Below are 19,615 nucleotides of genomic sequence, written 5' to 3' on the forward strand. Positions count from 1 at the left end.
ATCTGGTCCTACCCTCCAGTTGGAGCAGGGCTAGCTTTGGGGTTGTATCAGGTTGCTAAGGATCAGGTTTTGAACGCCTCCAAGGACAGACAGTCTGTAACCTCTCTGGGCCACCTGTCCCAGTGCTTCACCCTCCTTGTGGTGAAAAATCCTTGTACTGAAAAGCATACTTACCTTTCCATTTATCCTTCAGAGTAGACAGCGCAAATTTCAGATTTTCCTTTTGTGAAGGTATTAGTAATTGCTTTATGTCATCGGTTTCTGTTCACTTCTGGGCAAGACATGTGGGACTAGTAAGAAGAGAGTAGCCTAGCAAATACATCATCTAGAGAGATAAAGGACGGGGAGGAATGTGAGTGTTGTTTCTGACTAAGTATATCAGGGCTGAGAGCAGACTCTGAACCTGCAGGGTGGCTCGGCTACCATGTGCATTCAAGCTGGCCATGAACAAATTTAGCATAAGGTTAGATGGAGGTTGTTAGGTTAGGCAGATAAAGATCAGTTACTAGACTATTTGTGGTGAGATAGTAGAACTTATTGTTTTTGATGGTGGTTTCAGAAGACAAAGATTAATTACTGTTATTTTTAAAACTTGTTCTTTTGCAGCAGACTTACTCATACTGCATTGTTTGTAAGATTTGGCTGCCAGAAGAGTAACTTTATTTGCTGCAGTGTTGGAGCAGACAGAAGGCTATTCCTCATCAGGGCTATCTAAGGGCTCCCTTTTTTGCTGAGTGGGAAAGTGCTAATCTTATCATCCTCAGAGCAAGCTTATCTGGCTTTTTTTTTGCATTGTTATAGTATACATTGAAATCCAGTGGCCACAGGCCAATGTTCAGAGTAAAGTTTACCTTTTTGTTTCAATGCATTTAGTCTGAGGATTAGGGTTACATCTACAGATATTTGGCATGTTTAATATTGAATGATGTATTTGCATGTGTTTTAATTAGATTAGTGTGTCTGCTGTCTTATTACTAACAGTGTAGTGTAGTGTAGTATGGTCTGCTAGAAGCATCTGAAGAACACAGCTTGACATCTAAAGTGTTGGCACTTTACACATCAAGACTTTAGCAGAGTTTCAGTATGCCAGATCAAGAAGCAATTCTGAAATTATTTTTTTTTCCTGTGAATGCATAATATTTGTTCAGGGTCTGCATTTTGGACCACATAATTTTCTGTGTATTTAAACATGAACTCCCTGGTGTACATATAAACACTCCAGACAAGGTTTTCTGCTGGGCTCCAGACGGGTAGCACAGCCTTGAGTCTGCTGAAGTCCTTTCAGGGGAGACTCTGAAGTACAGAAATAGCACTGGGGCCAGTGCTGAATATGCAAAGCACACATGATGTTATCAATCTGTATTCAGATAAACAGCTAGGGAAAGGGAAGATACTGGCGCACATTTTCATACTGTGACTGAATTGTTAGGTCATTCTCTGAGTGAGTGAGAGATCCGGGCTTTGAGCATTGTTTTTCATTTCTGACAACAGTATAATGAGAAAGGCATCCATGTCTAAACAGCAGAGACTTCTAGCTGATTGTTGCATTGTAGTTAGTCCGCTAGTTTCTTGCTTTGTGCCCTGCATCCCCTGGATTTCCCTCTGCACCATGCCCTATTTTCAGTTACTCTGCAATGGAGGGAACATGGTATGCTTCCATCAGATGAAAACAGACTATTTTTTTTGAAGAAATTTGAAGATGTGTGTGTTCAAATCACATCTGCCTGGGGGGGGGGAATTGTACTGTGGTCTCTCATTTTTCAAGTAGCACATCATCCACAGGTTTTGAGAAGCCTTAACTGTGCTTATTTAAATGTCCTCCATAGAAGAAGGTCTCAGGTCCAAGCAGACCATGGTGTTTGATGAGGAGTGTTTGACTGGGCTTCGAAACAGTGAGTTGCAGTCAGATCTTCTGGGCTGCATTGGTCAAGGCCAGGTTAGATGGTGCTTTGAGAAACTTCCTCTAGTGGAAGCTGTCCCTGTCCATGGCAGGGTCTTTGGAGTAGGTGGTCTTTGAAGTTTACTTCCGAACCAGGCATTTCTGTGGTTCCATGTTGCTTGTGGTTCCGTTAAGCAAAGCAGTCTGCAAGGGCTTCAGTTGGATTCAGTGGCGTAAAGATTGCACATGCTCAAAAACTTTGAAACATCTGTGCTGTCTTGTTTCATAGATGTGTAAACGCTATAGATCATATTAGTGTTGGTAACTAAAATGTAGCAATGATCATCCTTTCCAAAGACTGAAATAAGAAACGTTTTGTAGACCTTGGAGGAAAAAAACTCCCCCATGATTCATTACTTTCCTCTGTGGCTCTGGATCCTACAGCAGATCCTGTGCCCAGATGGACATATATTTTCCTATAATCTGAAATGGGGAGACCAAGAAAAAATTTTAAAGACTGAAACCTGTGGAGAAAATTGTTGCATAGGCAGGCTAGCAGGTCACATATTGGCTAGCCACCGTAAGATGAACTTTAAAAAATAGTGGTGTGACATTTTATATGTGTGTTCCACAAATATTTAGGTACATATTATGTAAATGTTTAGCGATATTCTGATATAAAGAATTCTCCCTGTGCCTTGTTAATGTGTCCACTTCTGTTAGAACTGCAATAAAAATAGTTTTCAGACACTACATTCAGGTGTGCTGGCTGTTAAAGTGCTCAAGTGCCCTGAAGCTCCCTTTTACTCTTATGCCTGGAATTTCTTTCATTTATTGAAGGAAGCATGGTGTCTTTTTCTGGGATTTAACTGTCTGGAAGTTTTGATTCCATCTGAAATGGAAGGGTAAAGAGTCTGGATAGGTTGCCACCAAATACTCAATACCAAATACTCAGATAAAAAACTGTATTACCAGAGGAGATCCAACAGTGATTTTCCCTCTGTAGTGGTAGGGAAAGTTTCTTAAGTTCCTTGCAATTCTGGCTCTATGGGATGTGGAGATAAAGGATTTTTTGGAATATAATAACACTCTTGAGTCCAACATTTTTGAAAGAGGCTAATGACTTTTCCCCCATTGCCTCCAGAGAAGACATTCAGCTTTGTAGAACACAACTCTTCTGTTAGAATGTCCAGAGAGGATGTATTTGGCTGAGACATGACAGCAGCCTTCAGTTATGCAAAAGGAAGCTGTGAAGGGGAAGAAATGAAAATTTCAGTGACATTTATTAAATCACTGGAAACCTAACACATTTTAGCTGATTATTCTGAAATCTGTACAGTGATGGTCCCTAAATAATTGACTCTCAGGGAGGAACACTTGTGTTTAACTTCATACCAAAATATCAGTGTAAGAAACTGGTTGAGTGGCACTTGAGAATATTTTATTTATTGCCCTTAAACTGCAGAGACCTTTTGTTTGAGAATATAGGTATTGAGGCAAATAAATCCTTCCTTGGAAGACAGGCCAGGGAATGGTGTGAAAGATGATTCAGCATCTAGTGACTAAGTCATGGTTGTGTACTCCTTTATTTTAAACTTCATCCCATTGAACTTGATGATTATGTGCTAAAAAAGTGGAGAGGAGAGAAAGGATTGACACATGCAGTTAGCTTTTGAGAAGAGAGAAGCAGGAATTATCCAGCATATTCTATGTATGTGTGTGTTATTTTATAGATTTCTTACTGTCCTGATAAGCAGCCTGCCTTGAGAAATCATATCCCTTGTTTAAATATTTTTAAATTTTTTTAGTTTAGATACTTGGCTGTGCTGCTGGATTCTTTGTGTTGCTGAGGCAAGGCAGATTGCAGGAAAATTGCTTTTTAACTATTTTCTCCATTGGGGCATTTACTGGTCCTGAGTGCTATATTACGTACAGAGAATGAGAGAAATAATAATTAATTAACAGCTGGAATTATCTAATTTCAGCTGATTTCTTTGATGGAAGAAATTATATAGCATTTAGCTATTCTTTTGCTCTGCATATGCAATTAAGTATGTAACTGGTGTTTTCAGTGAAAGACCTAAAATCTTCTGCCAGAAGGATTTTGTAGGTCTGAACCTGAGCTATATTATTTCTGCAGATGATAATAAGTGTCTTTTGATGCTTCCCAGCAAGTAAAATGCTGGGGTTTGTTACTGAAGATTTTGATCTGCTTGCTGTGTTTTTTTTAAGAGCCTGAACAAAGAGAAACTCTTCTCCACCTTGTGATGAAGTTGGGCTTGGTTAAGCTTTCCTTGTTCTTGGCAGCCCAGCCTGGAGGGTCATCAGCCTTAGCATTACCTAATGAGGATGGAGCAGCACCCTTAGATTTGGCCTTGCAGAATGGACACTCCAAACTTGTTGAGATCTTTACAAAGTGTGTATAATGCTTTCTTTGCTCTTTTCTATGAAATGAAAATTATTGTCATATAAGGGATGTGGGGAGTACTGTTATTTATCTGGAGAGAGTTGCCTATTTTGTGCTGGTTTCTGCTGCTTTTTGCCAGTATTATAATTTTAAATGGTAAATTTGCATTTACAATTGTAGGGAGTTTATTATTTGTGTCCTTCATTACATTTGAAGTCAATTAATAGTTAAATGATGGAGGACCGGCTGCACCATCAGGTACCTCTCTCAGCACTGTATCAGTTGAATCCTGACACACTAAAAACATGCAAAGACCTTCCTTAAAATATATATAAAGAAATATTTATATACAAACAGAACCATAGGAAAGCTCAAGTTTGGACAACAAATAAGAGAGAATTAGCAACGAAGACAGTGCTGCAGTTATGACTCTGTTTTGCCAGAGAGCTGCCACACTGACAAATAACTCAAAGGACAAGTGCTTTCTGGCACCTTTCAGCTGTCTGGAGCTCTGTCTGTACAGTCCTGAGGAGCTGCATGGGGTGTATGTATGTGTCTTGGGATACCAAATGGTAAGCATCAGACAGACCTTCTTACTCTTGGCTTTTCTTTGCAAATAGAAACACACGAGAATTAGGATGCATTTTTATTTTGGTATGTGGTTCTTTCAATTTTGGCTCCATGCAGCCTGTAGTTTATGTGAGACTTATCTGTACTTCAGCTTAAAAAAAAATACAGCATGGGTTCAGTACATTATGTCCAAACAATGCTGTATTCCCTTGAGATAATTTCTGTTTTTCACTCTTGTGGGATAATAAATCTGCTAGCTGCCAGTTGTGTCCTACTGCTATATATGGCAACATTGACAGGAAAAGGTACTTTTTTGCTCATTTACAGCAATAAGGAGAAATAGGTATTGTCACAGCTTGTTCGTTCCGGCTTCTTTAAGTAGTAACTGTCTGAAGCTAACATTGTTTTTTCCCAGTTGATAGCTAGAAGTAGCTCTGTGTTCTTAAGGCTGAAAAGAGTCATTGGTAGGTTTTTGTTTGCCCAGCTGTGTTTTCAGTGGCTGTTTCAGATTTTCTGACTCTGGTTTTTGCGGTGGGTGTGTTGGGGTCCTGACGGGCTGTGCTGGAGGCGAGCCGGATGCTCCCTGTGGCAGCACTCTCAGTCTGCCTGTGCAGAGGGCATCTGCTGTGGCTAAAAGGGTTTGTCATTTCAGCTTCCAGGGCAGTCAGTCGCTTGACATTTCAAGAGCGGAGATCAGCGAGGGTGCCTGCATACAGTTTGTTCATTCATCTGGAGCTCTGGCGCTGACGTTCAGTCACACTGCACAGCACTTGCTGGAGGCAGACATTAAGCTCTTCAGAAAATACTTCTGGGAGAGACCTCTTCTTTACCAGGTACCATGGATTTTCTTCATGATTTTCAGCTGTAGACTTTTCAGGCTGGATTTGTTTTCATTGAGTAGCCTTGTAATTTAAGCTGCCGTGTCACTGATCGCCAGTATAACTTTATGATTACTGGTTTGGGTTTCTACTTGGTGTAGGTGCAGCACTTTGTAAGTCTGAAGCTGGAGCATAAGAGGCGTTGAGGACTTTGTAAAAGCCTCTTTTGCCTCCCAAGTTGTTTTTCAATCATGGTGGACTCTAAAGGGAGTATCTTTCCCTGAAATCTCTGTGTCTTCAATTGCATTGCCATTGTATTTATGTTTGTACTTGAAATATTTAATTTAGTTCCATTCTTCCAGTAGTGTAATGCCTGGGAGCCTTTATCAAGAGCCAACCCTGGTCTGTTATTTTCAGCAGAAATACAGAGTACAGACTTTTTCTATGGAGTTTAGTTTAGTTTTTCTTATTTTAATGTAAAATGTCTGAAGCACTGTTGACTTATGCTTCAGGACATCTCTTGATTCAGTAAAATAAAGAGAATGCTTGAATGTATAAGTTCTTTAATAGCAATGCAAATGCTTACCTGTATTTTTAGATTGAGACTGCACAACATATATAAAACTAGTTAACACACTTAAAGTTGGCTTTTTTTCTGGTCTTGAAATTCAGCTCTTCTTTTCCATTCTTAGCTTTGGGTTTCCTCATTTGGGCACTGATTTTCCTTGTGTTACCTTTATTTCATGCTGCATTTTTTTAAACTTAGAAAATTATTTAGATGCTATGTTTAATACAGAAATTTAAGGCGTGGCGTACTGTAATAGTCCTTATGTATATTATTACATAACTGCATTATTGAGATTTTGATTTGTTTCCATACAAAAGAGTTATTCTCTGTAGTTTGCAGAATCCCTGCAATTTGTGTGTGGCTTTTCCATTAACAATAATGAAATCAAAAGGAAAACCAAAACTATAATCAAGAACGCATTGTTATTTATATGATTGCCTTTTTCTTGCACTCACAAAGTCCTTGTTTTACATTCAGTCTTTGAAATGGAAAAAGAAAGTGTGGCATGTTAGGTAGTCTCAAAGACTCTGAAAAGCTAGAAAATTCTGCATTTGGTATTTTCAGGAAAGAGCCTACTGCCCTGGATTTGTTGGTTCCCCTTTTGTCATTCCTCTAGTTGCAGCAGTCTAGGTTCTGTTGTGGGGACCTTATTCCCCTCCTGCTCAGCATCAGTGTTGCGGCACTTTGAATCAAGTAGGAATAGACCAGAATGATTGGGAAGATCCCATGGTTCATTTATTTAATTTTTTATAGAAAAGCTGTTGTTTTTAGACTATGTATTATGGCCAAAAGCAAAGATAAAATTAATTTTCCTTCTGTTGCAAACAAGAATTTTGAGCTCTTTGGTTGTATCCAAAGCATTGGGAGGCAATTATAAATCTTGGGTAGGTATTAGAGATTTCACAGTACATAGTCTTTTAAAAATAGAAATAGAATTTACTGCTGTCCTAGAGTATTCATGTAATCTATGGAAGACTAAGGCTGTACATGTGGTGTCTTGAGACTGTACCAATGACCAACATTGCTACTTTATGCTTGAGTCAGAAAATCATGAACTGAAGAAAGGGAGCTTTGTCTCAGTTATGGTGGCATGTAGTGTTGGATTTGTGTGAGATGATTGCCTCAGACAGCAGCACATCTATTCATGCAAGAAAAGCATGAATCTTTCCCAAGTATATTCTTCACTCTCTGCTGTGCCAGTTCTTTCAGTTAAAACAGTAATGGAGAAGTTAAAACAAGCTGCCAGTAAGCTAAAGTCACTCATATGGGAGCCATGCCTTCATTCAGCAGTTCAAAAAGTGGAAACTCTGTGGCCACTCTAGGCAACAGAGATGGGGGAAGATAGCTGAAATTGCTGAAAAAGAATGTGAAGTTGCAAAATTCTGTGTGACCTCCTTGGGGCAGAGATTGCTGTGCGGTAGTGGGGCCTGCCAGTGGGACGATGTGGTTGGTTCCTTGTGCACCTCCAGTGGAGACCTAGGCAGCAGGAGAAGGTGATCCACGGGCAGTCTGAGCTGCGGCAGGCAGCACAGCCAGTGCAGGGCCCAGGGCTCTGTGGGAGCAAGTGAGATCTGGGGACTGATGGATACATTTGAAACATGTCAGAGTAATAAAAGAAGCCAGAATTGGCAAGCCAGGCTAATCGTCCAAAATGATTACTGTAGTTTATGGTCATTTAAGTAATTTTTTTTTGCCTGGTGATGGACAGATTTAATAGTTTCCCAACTTTCTTTTGACTTTTTCTGCCTGACAGGTGTTTAAGTGGGAAACTGCCTAGCACAGCAAGAGATGAGCAGAGAGAAATGTAACTTGCCCCACTGAGGTGGGACTTCATGGCTTTCAAATTAGTTTGGCTGCAGTATTCAGCCCAGGATCATCCCTGGCTTTTTCTTTTGTTCAGGTTACCATGTCTTTTCTCTGTTTGGTAGTTGGCAAATACACAGACAGTCTACTAGAGGGAAAGACTAGAAGCAAGCAGAGTAGTAGATGAAAGGACACAAAAGAATCCATTCTTTCTTCCTCCCACTTTGTTTTTAATTTCTGAGAGTAATTTCTAAAATAGGAGACTGTATCCCAGCCCCCTCTTCCTTTTGAGCAGGAGTTGGTGTATATCTGAGTGATACGCACTAGCAGCCTGGCCAGAGGCTACAGACAGGGGGAGTGGGATGTCTCCTGGCCTCCCGACTGGATCTGTCATGTAGTTAGTGTTTAGTCCCGGTTTATTCTCTTTGTATTACCTATCCCTCAAAATTGCTTGCTTTACAGGATGCTTTTAATGTAAACTAGAATTCTGAATGGAGTTGTTGTGCAAAGCTGTTGTGCTGCTTTTCTCATAGAAAAGAAGGCTGTAAGCAGTGAAATGCAAATGGCAAATCTGTTCCTTTAGATCTTTCATGTATTGTAAGCAGGAGGTGACTTCTCTCTGTGGTTAAAAATATTTTATTGGTTTTCCTCTTGAGGGATTGCCGTCAGTTTCCTCTGGAAGGTAGCCAATAAAATATTCTTTGTGGAATTTCTCTCAGTCATCTTAGTATTGCTCATAACATAAGTGTTTGTCAGTCTTTGATACTGTTCTTGAGTTTTCAGATAAATGTCATGGGCATCAAATACAGTTACTGTAATTTTGACTTTTTTTTTATAGAGTATTAATTCAAATGAAGTTGAGACAGTGGAAGGTCCAAAAATGCCCTGCAGTACAACACGCTTTGTAGAAGGTACAGTTTTTTATTCCATAATGTTGCAATCTTTCAAAGCTCTAGAAAGTTGGCACAGATTCATACATTATTTATTTATTCAGAAAGATCGTGTTTCATATGATTTTAGAGACCTGTTAGTACAGAACAGTGGAATAGGTAAGTCATACATTACAAGAGTTTTGTAAATCATGATACTCCCCACAGAGCTTGGTTTTCCAATGTCAGACTGAAACTGTTCACAAAATATTATGACATTTATAGTGACTGGAAAAGCCTTAACTGATTCCGTTTTAAGAGCTAGAAAAATGTCAGGTGGTTCCAGGAGAGGGCAGTGTTTAACTGAATGAACTCTCCTGCAAATTCCAGTAAAGCCTCATAAGTTAATAAAGATAGGAGCAGAGTAATGATTTGTACGGATAGTTCTGGGATTCAGCCTAAACTTCTTAATGTGGCAAAATCCTCATTTGTTTCCATTAGATGTTCACTATTTTGGTGAGCAGTTTACCTCTGCAAGGATTGTGGGACTGTTCTTGCGGGTGAGAATGCTCTTTCATTACCAAAATACCTCCCTGTGTACCTCAGAGCAAGCAGGTCTTAGAGCTGAAGAGAAAATCTCAAAAAAGTATCATTCTTCAGCATCAGAAGCATGAGGCTTGGGGATATATGATTCTTAGGAATGAATTAAAAGTTTTTATCAGTTATCCATCAGCCTTCCTTGAGGGCAGCAGAAATCTGAGCACCTGCACAAACTGCTGACAGGACCAGGACCTGATGCAGGGAAAGAAAGGACGGGCACTAGTTCAAGGAGCATCAGCAAGTAACTTCAAGTGAATGGGTAAAATAGGGACAAAGTCATGAATTTAAATGTATAAGCTGCCATTGCTAGTGCTGAAAAAGAGCTTTGTACCCAGTTTTTCTGTCCATCTTCAGGCAACAAGTATTCTGCCATTAGAAGTTACATTTGCAGAGAAATAATAAACAGTTGTTAACAGTTACAAGCTACATATCTGTTATTGTGAGTGCAAGTGAGAATTTATTGTACTGGTTTTGTGAATGACCTTGCTGATGCAGTGTGAAAATGCATTTACTCTGGGTGTTCACCTGAGAACTCCACTCTGATCAGGGTGGTCTTTATGCTGGTGCTTGGGGATAGAAAGTGAATGGCCTTCATTGGCAGTCTATATGTGGCAGTCACTTGGCCAATGTGACTTGTAGGTGGTGATTATTTCTATATTTTTCACAAAAAGCAGCTTTAACTTGGTCTGACTTGCACAAGCAGAATGCAAACATCAATGGGTATTCATAGCCCAGAGAGAGAGCGAGAGAGTCTCCAGTTCAGGACATCTACTCTCATTTTGGATTCTGATAAGCACCAGAGATATTTGGCATAGCTATATGTGTTTTCAGTGGAAGCTGTATACTTTTGTGCCTTCATGCATCAGAGTTACTTTGCACATGTTTAAAAAAAAAAAAATCATTTCAACACCTTGAAAAGCAGTTTGTAAGTATTGTAAATACATTTTGTAAGTATTCAGGACCAACACAAACAGATTGTAGTAACCATGTTGCATGTTCTATGCTCTGTGATATCTACTTGTAGACAGGAGAAGTCTATAACTACTGTTTGTATGGTGTTAGTCAACAAAGTTTTTTCATCTTCTGGTATTTTAATATTTAATTGGTTGCCATATTTCTGCAAGGACTGTTTCCTAACCACCAAGTAAAAAAAATTAAAAATCACTGAATGGTGGTTACTGGTGACTAGTGGTTTGTCTTAAAATTTCCATTTGTCAGCACTCAGGAGATCAAAAGAACTTTGTTCCAGATTGAGTTAAAATTGTTGCTGCTGGAAGCAAAAATTATATGAAATTATTGTGCTTTTTTACTACATTCTGAGTTGCATGCATTGAACTCCTTTAAAAAGTGTCTGCTAAGTTCAGGATTTTATTTTGGCAGACTCATGTCATGAAAGTATCCCCCTCAGATTTTAAAACTGCTGCTGTTCCAAGAAGGAGTAGCTACTCGCTCCTAAAGTCAAGATCAACAGGCCTTTAAAACACCATGCTATCAGAACCCCTCAGCTGTTAATGAGAGGGGGCTGATATAGCCAACTTCCTCCATTTCTTGTGAAATGCCATCATATGAAAGCAGTGGGTCAGTGTAAGGTGATGCTGCTATCTTGATCTCCAATAGCAACTTAAATTCAAATACATGGAGTGATGCATTCTCCTGACAGGATGCAGAACAAAAAGTGAAGTAGGTGGTATTTTGGCTAATTTTGTACTTTGTGCTTTTCTTTTCTCTTTTCTGAGTTTGAAATTCCGTAGCTGTGAGTTGACTGAACACTTTTGCTAAGAATATAAGCCAATTGTTGCTACAGTATATATGGTATAGAGAAAATGGCTTTTTATTTCTGACAATTGTGGAACTGAATAATAATAATAATAATGACAAGTGCATGTCAATACTGTAGAAAAATCTTCTCATGGAAGCTTTAAAGTAAGAAGAAATAGTCTGTTCCTACTAGCTGAAAGGTGGAGTCTGGAATGTTTAGTTTGACAGCACCAGGAATTTTGTGTTTTGTGGTTGTGCTGTATTAGAATTCAAGGGGAGATGTATTCATGAGTGCTGCAGGAGTTTAATTAAAGAGGGTGGATTAATTCAAAATGAATCACTGTGGTACTGATCAGCATGGACCCAGTCCTAATTCCTGCCAGTGTCCAGGTGCCCTGCTGAGGTCAGGGACAGCATCTTGCAATGGGCACATAACTGCATCTCAGAACTTGTGTGATTTAGGTAATGGGCAGCATTCTTTGAATGGTTTTTTCCAAGATGTATTGATAGAATTCTTTTTTTTAAAACGCTGAGTGTATACTTTGTTCAATGCCAGTAAAGGTCCCCAGGCTCCATATACCTCAAGGCACCCTATGCTGCCTGCTGAAGCATGCTCAGTTTAACTGTTTGCTGGAGCTGGAGAAATGAAGAGGATGTCTGAGAACAGATATTAACCTAGAGTTGAAAGATTCAGTATAAAATGAAGCATATCTACCGTGATGATTCTATCCATATGATTTCAGCATCATTTGATTTTAAAGTATGTTTGCTAAACAATAATGTTCCTGGATGCACGAATGAGGCTTGTGTTCATTTACATTCCTGTATCTTTGCTGTTTCACAGTAGTCCTTCAGGCTGCATTTGTGCAAAACTTGGAAAGTGTGGGAGGTGTTTTTTTTGGTGTTGCTGTCTCCTTCTCCACATCCCTTGGAAGAAAATATAAACCAAAACCCAAACAAACAAACAAAAGAGCGACAGTGTAGTGAAGATGTTTTTTTACTTTTTGGGTTAAAAATGCAAAGTCCAATTTCAGAAAATGCATGACATCCCTGCAAAAGAAAAGCATTGGTGTGAGGCACAGTCCTGGAGCTGTTGATTTTCTGAGTGTGTGGGGGTTAATCAGCCCAAACATAACTGTGACAATAAAATAGCTCTTGTTGTGCATCCAGCTTGCATGCTGCCCACGGGATCGCTGCTGCGGGGAGATGCATGGGCTGCCCATGTCCATTGTTCTGGCTTGCCTGCGTGCTTCTTGTGTCCCCTTTCCTATCTAAAAAAGGAGAGAGACCAGCAGCAGAAACTAAAGCAGACCCAGACTGAATTTCCTTGTTATGAAAGGCAGCAATCTTTGCTCTTGCAGGTCCTCTGAGCTTGGCTTCTGATGAGTTGTCCCAGGATGATACAAAGGTACAGATTTCTCTTTTTACCAATAGCTAAGCTTTATTTAGGGTGAGAAGCAGCAACCTCTGCATGCCTATCTGAGCTAAGAAATAAGATCTAGCCTGCCAGGCAACCTGCTATTTCTAGGCTGCAGGAGTAGTTATGTATGTAGATTAAAATTATTTGAAATAACCTATTCTGTAGTTGTGGGTTGGAATGCTAGGTTACAGAAGCAAACTCTGCTTTTGGACCGGAAAGCTCTTGTGTTTATGGTGAAGCTTAGTGCCTTTAGGGAGCTGGCAGCTGCCAGTTTGGGGTCAGCACCAGACCTATGTCCAGCGTAAGTTTCATCCTGCAGACAGCATGGTTCCTTACATCTGAGGAGTTAGTCTCTGAGGGAGACTTTGTGGGTAGCTGTGAGTCCTTAACAGGATGCAAATGGCAATAATGCTTGATGCAAAAAAATACTGCAAGTTCCCATTGTCATCTACTTGGAGGTATCTAAACAGCTTAGGGGAGAGACCAAAATATGTGAGAAATGCCATTACATCTGTATTTGTGTCAGTTGTACTTGATCTCTAGTCTTATATTCTGCTTTTTATTTATATGTATTTGTTTACAAAACTAGAAAATCTTTGTCTTGGTATTTGTTAAGTACCTTTAAATCAGGAGCTTGATTAGTACCTCAGTGGGTATGAAGCTAAAATTGTAATTTAGATTAAGAGAAACAAAATCTGGTCAAACCAGGTAAATCTAGTAAAAGTTGTATCCATACCAAGTGACTACCGCTGTTTTGGGTTCTTTTAGTAACATTTGAATGTAGTGGAATGTTGCTGAGCTGACATGTTAGGTAATTTTTATAAATGTGGTGACCTCTTTAGGCTTTTTTTGTTTGGTGTCTTGGATTTTTAAAATTTTTATTGCCAGCTGTGAGGGAGAGTAACCATTTGTTTGGAACTCACATTTTTGGTATTGTAATCTGTGACATCTCAGAATTAAATCTGCAGCATGCACACATTTTGGAGTCTATACTGAAAGTGTGTGTTGGAGCACAGTGTTGCAGCTCATGAGTCTTGCTGGGGGGAAAAGATTCTGGTCCCATACTGATTGTCTCTTGTTTTGATCTAGCAGAAAGAATATAATGAACTTCTAATTAGTGAACTGAACTGTGACATTTCTATAGGTATGAATAGCTCAGGCATTAGAAATATTTCTAATCTTAGAAAATATTGCTGTTTTCTCCATAGCACTGTATATTGGCTATAAGCCAATAAACTTTGTAAGAGGCTGAAAATCAAAGTTTACATAGGAAGTAAGATATGATTTGGTCTCTTCTTTGATTATGGTTAGGATTTGAGTCCTTGGAGTTCATTTGCATATGGAAGTAGCATGCTGTGTCAATTGCATTTATGAAAATGCCTAAATTGAATAGTACTTGAACTGAATTATGAAGGCCTGTAGCACAGTTTGCAACTAAGCATAAATACAGTACAGTGTTTGTCTTGAGAAATATAGATCACTTTTTCTATTTCTAGCCTTTCCAAGACTCTGGGGTTCCTTCTAAAGAAAATGAAGATAGTGTCTTGGTGGCCTTAGGTAAGAAAGAATTAAAAATTTTTACTTCCCGAAAACTGCTGATAGGTAGTGTTATGTCAGCTACACACAAGACAGTTTCTTTTAAAGAGGTGAAGGTAATTGACATTGCAGAGTAACTTGCTGAAAATCAGCCAGTTGTATCTACGTATCTACCTCTTTTGTCTCTGGCTTACATAGATGTTGTATCCAACAGTACTGTGATACCACGACTTTTCAGTAATGTGTTAGGTGTTGTAGGAACAGCCACCTTGAAAATAATATCTGATGGAGAAAACATATGTGACTGAAGCCATATATGTGACTGAAGGTGAAATAAAGTCTGTAGAAATATTTAAATGACACAGCGAGTTGTAGGCCTGGTAGGATAATATAGCCAGCTGTGCTAGACAGCACATTTATAGGCTGAAACTCCACTGGAAAGGTTTTTTCAAGCCTTGTGGAAAGCTACAAGAGCAATAGACAAACATGGGCTCGTGGAAAGCACAGCAAATTGGAAAATATAATAAAATAAAAAAATATAACTAAGCTCTGCAAGTGGGAGCTGCCACTCTGATGTCACTGGCCTGTGGTCCCGTGCTGAGCTCAGAAAGAGCAGCCCAAATGGAGGCATTCTGTATGCAGATTTTGGTGCTGCAAAGTGAATATTCACTTGGTGTGTGCCGAAAGGAAGGGGATAGATGTGCATGCATAGGGGGGATATATGTTGGAGGGAAATGAGCTGACATAAACTCAGAGACAGTTCTAAGGTAAGAAGCTGGCAGAGTGTTTTATTGCCTCTCACTAAATCAGCATTTAGTTATGTATTGTTTTAGTAACAGTTATGCCAAATACCTGTACTTCAACTATTTGATGATGATTTTCCCACTGTCCCATACAGGGAATACGAGAGCACCATGAGGGATTTAGGACTAGTAGCAAAAGCCCTAATATTCACGGTCATTCTAACTTTAGTACTTCTGAGAATAGGACACCGTACCACTCTTTGCCTTGCTCAAAAATGCAAGGTATGTGTGATGTTAGTGCCCATGGGTTCAAATCTGTTTTGTCAAGCAAGACCAAAGTATTGCGCTGTATCTCAGTGTAGGAGTGTGTGGAGCCACTGGGGAGTGATTATGGTTTGTTAATATGAAAACCACATTTGCTCTGGTCTTTGTTCTAGCTATACCATCTGGACAGAACATAAAGTAATTTAGAAGCTGACAAAGTAGAAGTTCTCCACCCTGAAATGATAGCTGATATTTCTTTTTCTTACTTCTGAAATACTTTTTCCTTCTAAGGCATCATTTGCACAGAATTGCTTGTGACAGTTGAAACAGAAGCCAGGCCCTCTGGCTTCAGACCTGCTCATTCTCTTGTGCTTGCTTGGGCAGATGCATCAGATCCTGTGTCCTCTTGGAGGAACAAGCAAGTGACTTTGGCCATGGTTCATACTGTTAGGAGTGGTAGTGCAGATTTTTAGAGGAGCTAAGCGGGTAAAAAGAGTGGTGAATTTGAGTATGATTTGAACAAGTTTTAGGTGCTTAAAATTTGATTTAAATAAATTTTATTAGGCATCTTATTTGCATAAAAGTAAAATTATAATGTGTAGATATACCTATACGTGTTCATACATGTGTGTATATGAAATGTGTCCTCAGCACAGGATTATCTTGTATTAAACTAAGAAAAACTCCTTGTTGTAATGCCTATATGAGAAAGAAGCAGCCCTCTGTCACCCTCTTTATCTTAATTACTTTAGAGTGTGTTTAAGAAGTTGAATGGTTTGTGGAAAAACTGCAGTGAAATCAGTTCTACTCATTTTAGAAGTCTCTGTAACTGAGAGTTTGACTGCCCTGTGTAAGGACTGGAGCATGGACTTACTGCTGGCCCTACTGTGAGCTGTCCTTGCCCATCTCCGGGTTGTGCTCTCAAGTTGGCCAAAACACTCATTACGTAGACATGCAGTGGGAGTTTGCCATTGACCTCAGCGGGGCCTGAAAGGCTTCCAGTGAGCACTGTGCATGAGATCTGATGGGGCTGGATTGCAGGCTAGGGAATGAGTGGACCGTTGGGTGTGCAGTAAAAAGTGGAAGCGGGGAGGGATGAAGAAGGGTGGAAATAGTTTGGTGACAGCCAGAAATTTTTTAGTTTACCGAAGCTGTGTTTACTGGTTTATGTGAATGTAAAAATCAGCATATGTTCTAACCTGACTCATTGAACCATATTGCTGAATATCATAGTTTTCTGACCCTGAATTGTTTCAAACTATTCTTAAAAAAAAAGTTTGCTTGGCAGTGCTGTTAAATGGCAGTGGTTTTGGCAGGAAAAGCACACAGTGGGGGATAAGAAGAGAAATTCAAATAGTTGTCAGTGGGGGAGAGGGAAACAGCTAAAGGGGATTGAATGAAAAAGAATGAATAGAAACAAACAAACTCTGGCATCTCACTAGTAGCTGGATGTGCAAATCAGAGAGTACTTGTAAAAGTGAGAATGCGAGTGCTCTTTGAATGGGGGTACAAAGTCCCCCACTTCTGTTTCTCACTCCTTTTCCTATGTGGTTCTTGCTTTAGAAATCTTCACCAAAAAATCAATGTTGTCATGGAATGGTTTTCATTGGAAGGGACCTTCGAAGTAGCAGCGACTACTGGGAGGGCTCTCCTGTTCCTGCTCTCTGTGTTCTTTCTCAACATCCCTTTCAAGCATGTTGTTCATTATGGCACTTTCTCCACAGCGTTTGGGAAGTGCCTTTGCAGAAGTGCTTTCAACGTTTGGTTGGGCGCTAAAAGGGCACCAACACTCCCTTCTCCCTGTTTTCTTCATCTTTGGATTGGGACCTGGCTGCCTTAGGCACCAGGTCTAGTAGTGAGTCTTGTAGTTTGGTTTTGAGAATTGTAGTTCAATTTTTGTTATGCAAAATGTTTCTCATCCTCCGGGATCTCTGAAGAGCCCCAGGGATATCAGTCCAGGAGGGGTGATGGGCCAATAAGAAGCCAAGAAGATGATGAGTTTTGGCTTTGCACTATTTAAGAATGGAAGGAGTAGGAGTAGGGCACAGCAGGATGCTAGACCATACTTAAGGAGAGGCTGTAGGGAGATGCTCCAGTACTAGTCACACCTGCCTGTGTTCTTTCCCCTCTTTCTGTCTCCTTTGGAAATTGTTAGAGATCTGTTTTATGTATACAAGAGAAAAAGCTGCTAAACAAAACCCAAAACCAGCCAACCAAACCTCACCCTTACCCTGCCCCCCCCCCAATGGACTTTTTTCCTTTTTATCATTTAAGGTAAATGTTCTGGAAACATTGTCAGAAAACCAATATCTATTGGGAAGAACGAATAAAAGAAATAAATGGAAAGCAACAAAAAAAGGATTTTTTTTTCCCCTTTCAATATTGTGCATGTGTTTTATTGCCAGGCATTGTCATCCTTAGAATCAGCAACCCTGTATGTACATTTTGGGAAAAGTCTAGGAGGTGACAGCTGTATGCTGTCCCTGCTGGGCATGTAACAGTGTGAGCAGAGCATGGGTTTTTAAACATTTTTAATTCCTTCCTGTTCTTCATAGCTGGTTGGGAAAGATAATGTTCACAGGGCCATTTGTAAAGCTGCAAAAGTTTCTCTTTCCCATTAAGAAAAAGTGACCCAAACACCCAGTTTTTCTTCCAAGGAAATAAAGCTTTCCCCCACATCTCCCCTAAACTTCAGGAAGGGATGATGATGACAATTTTTCAAAATAATTTCCATTATCTCCACGTTACATTGCCAAAAACTTAGTAGTGTCTGTCTCTTCTCTTCTGTTTGCTCTGCCAGTGATGAAAAACTCCTGGAAGCCATGTTTTGCCAGAGATGAAATTACTGATGCCAAATTTTTGGCAGTTCACTGTGTTACCAGGCAGCTACAAAATATTTTTAGTAGAGTCTGCCCTTTGATTTTCATGATTCCACAGAAATTCCCATTTAGCCACACATCAGTTTAAGGAACAGAACATAATTGCCATAATGATCTTCTTTTCTGTATGGGCCTGTACTGAAATATGCAGAAAAATCTGGTTTCAGTGTTGCTGTTTTGTTCTTTTCTTTCATTAGATTTCCTCACCATGGTGGGTAAGACTTAAAGTGGTATTTTTTTTTCTTTTAAGATAGAAAAAAGCATGGTCCTGCTGTCTGGAGTTCTACCTTTGTGCACTTTTTGTTATGTCTGTAAATTTATTATATTTTGTACTTACTGCAGTAATATATTTTGCTCCTTTTTTTTTTGGTTTTTTTTTTTTTTTTTGTTTTTTTGCCCTTCTGGGGTTTTTAGGGCAGAATGTTTGCATTTGGAAGTGTTTGGAGTCAAGTGTGCCTGTTTTGACATTGGAACTACAGGAAATAATTTTATGGTTACCGATAGGTAAGAGTGAAAGTTAGTGCGTTAAGTGTTGCCTATTTGAGACAGTTACAGGAGTTCTCTGATTCAGGCTGTGCAGATCTTTTCTGTTTGCAGTCCTTTTTATGTTCTTCTGGCAGCTTTCCATCCTATCTTTGCTTTATGTATGCTTTGAGAGAGGTGGAGTGATCCAGAATAGCGTTTCTAGTCCAAGACCTGCAGACTTCTGCTTCAGTTTCTCTCCTTAACAGATTTCTCACAGGACTTTGGGCATATCGCTTATCTTTTCTCTGCAACTCATTTTTTCCTGGAAGTAAGAGGACTGTAGAGAGCAAGCTGATAAAAAGGCACTACAGTACTTGGATGATTGGAGATATGCAAATACTCAGATTGGTTGTGCCAAAGAAGTTCAGTGTGTGGTAAAGGAAGATTTAAACCCCCTAATTTTTAGTCAAAAGGTAGATGATTTGTAAGTTGCAGAGAGAAACATCAACTGAAGAAAACTGCACAGTTACCACTGCAGCTAATGACGGTGACAACTGCACTCTGGCATTTTGGGCTGCAGCTGTGCTGCTTCTTCCACTTTGCAAAATCTTTGCATGGTTCCTCACATTAGAGGCATACCTTGGGGTTAGCCTGTCACAGTACTGCCAGCACCACCAGCCTTTGAACAGCATTTAAACATGACAGTAACGTATTTCTGTAGATAAAAATATTCGCATTTGTTTGGAGTGTCTATAAACAATGCTATATTGAAAACTGCAGAATAGTTAAGAGCTGCAGAAGATACAGGAAGTCACATTTTCCTGGGAAAATGTTCCACAGTTCAGGCTGTGAGCCCGAACTGAGTTTAATTAAAAAGCTAGGGAGAAATCTGGAAGAAGCAGCATTAGGCATTGAAACAAGCTTGTTCTTGTTGCTTGGAGTTTCCTCCACTCTTGATTTTCTGAGGCAGTATAATTCAAGCTAACCTCAAAAGGAAGAAATAAAGGAAGAAAGAAAAATCAACACACTACAAACA

At 39.6% G+C, this 19,615-nt stretch overlaps 1 protein-coding gene across 1 annotated transcript in view; it reads left to right on the top strand.

Moving 5' to 3' along the window:
- Positions 1 to 4,128: 4,128 nt before the first annotated feature.
- The window catches only part of ARHGEF28 (Rho guanine nucleotide exchange factor 28), an 84,903-nt gene continuing 69,416 nt past the window's right edge, over positions 4,129 to 19,615 (top strand). The window contains exons 1-5 of the mRNA XM_054288140.1: positions 4,129 to 4,295; positions 5,509 to 5,689; positions 8,884 to 8,956; positions 12,634 to 12,680; positions 14,189 to 14,249. Of these exons, the coding sequence (XP_054144115.1) occupies positions 4,147 to 4,295; positions 5,509 to 5,689; positions 8,884 to 8,956; positions 12,634 to 12,680; positions 14,189 to 14,249 (511 nt within the window). The 5' untranslated portion in view covers positions 4,129 to 4,146. The remainder of the gene's footprint in view (positions 4,296 to 5,508; positions 5,690 to 8,883; positions 8,957 to 12,633; positions 12,681 to 14,188; positions 14,250 to 19,615) is intronic.

Source organism: Melozone crissalis, unplaced genomic scaffold (assembly GCF_028551555.1).
Source record: "Melozone crissalis strain CALT ecotype California unplaced genomic scaffold, PUWL_Pcris_2 ptg000005l_1, whole genome shotgun sequence".
Classification (NCBI taxonomy): domain Eukaryota; kingdom Metazoa; phylum Chordata; class Aves; order Passeriformes; family Passerellidae; genus Melozone; species Melozone crissalis.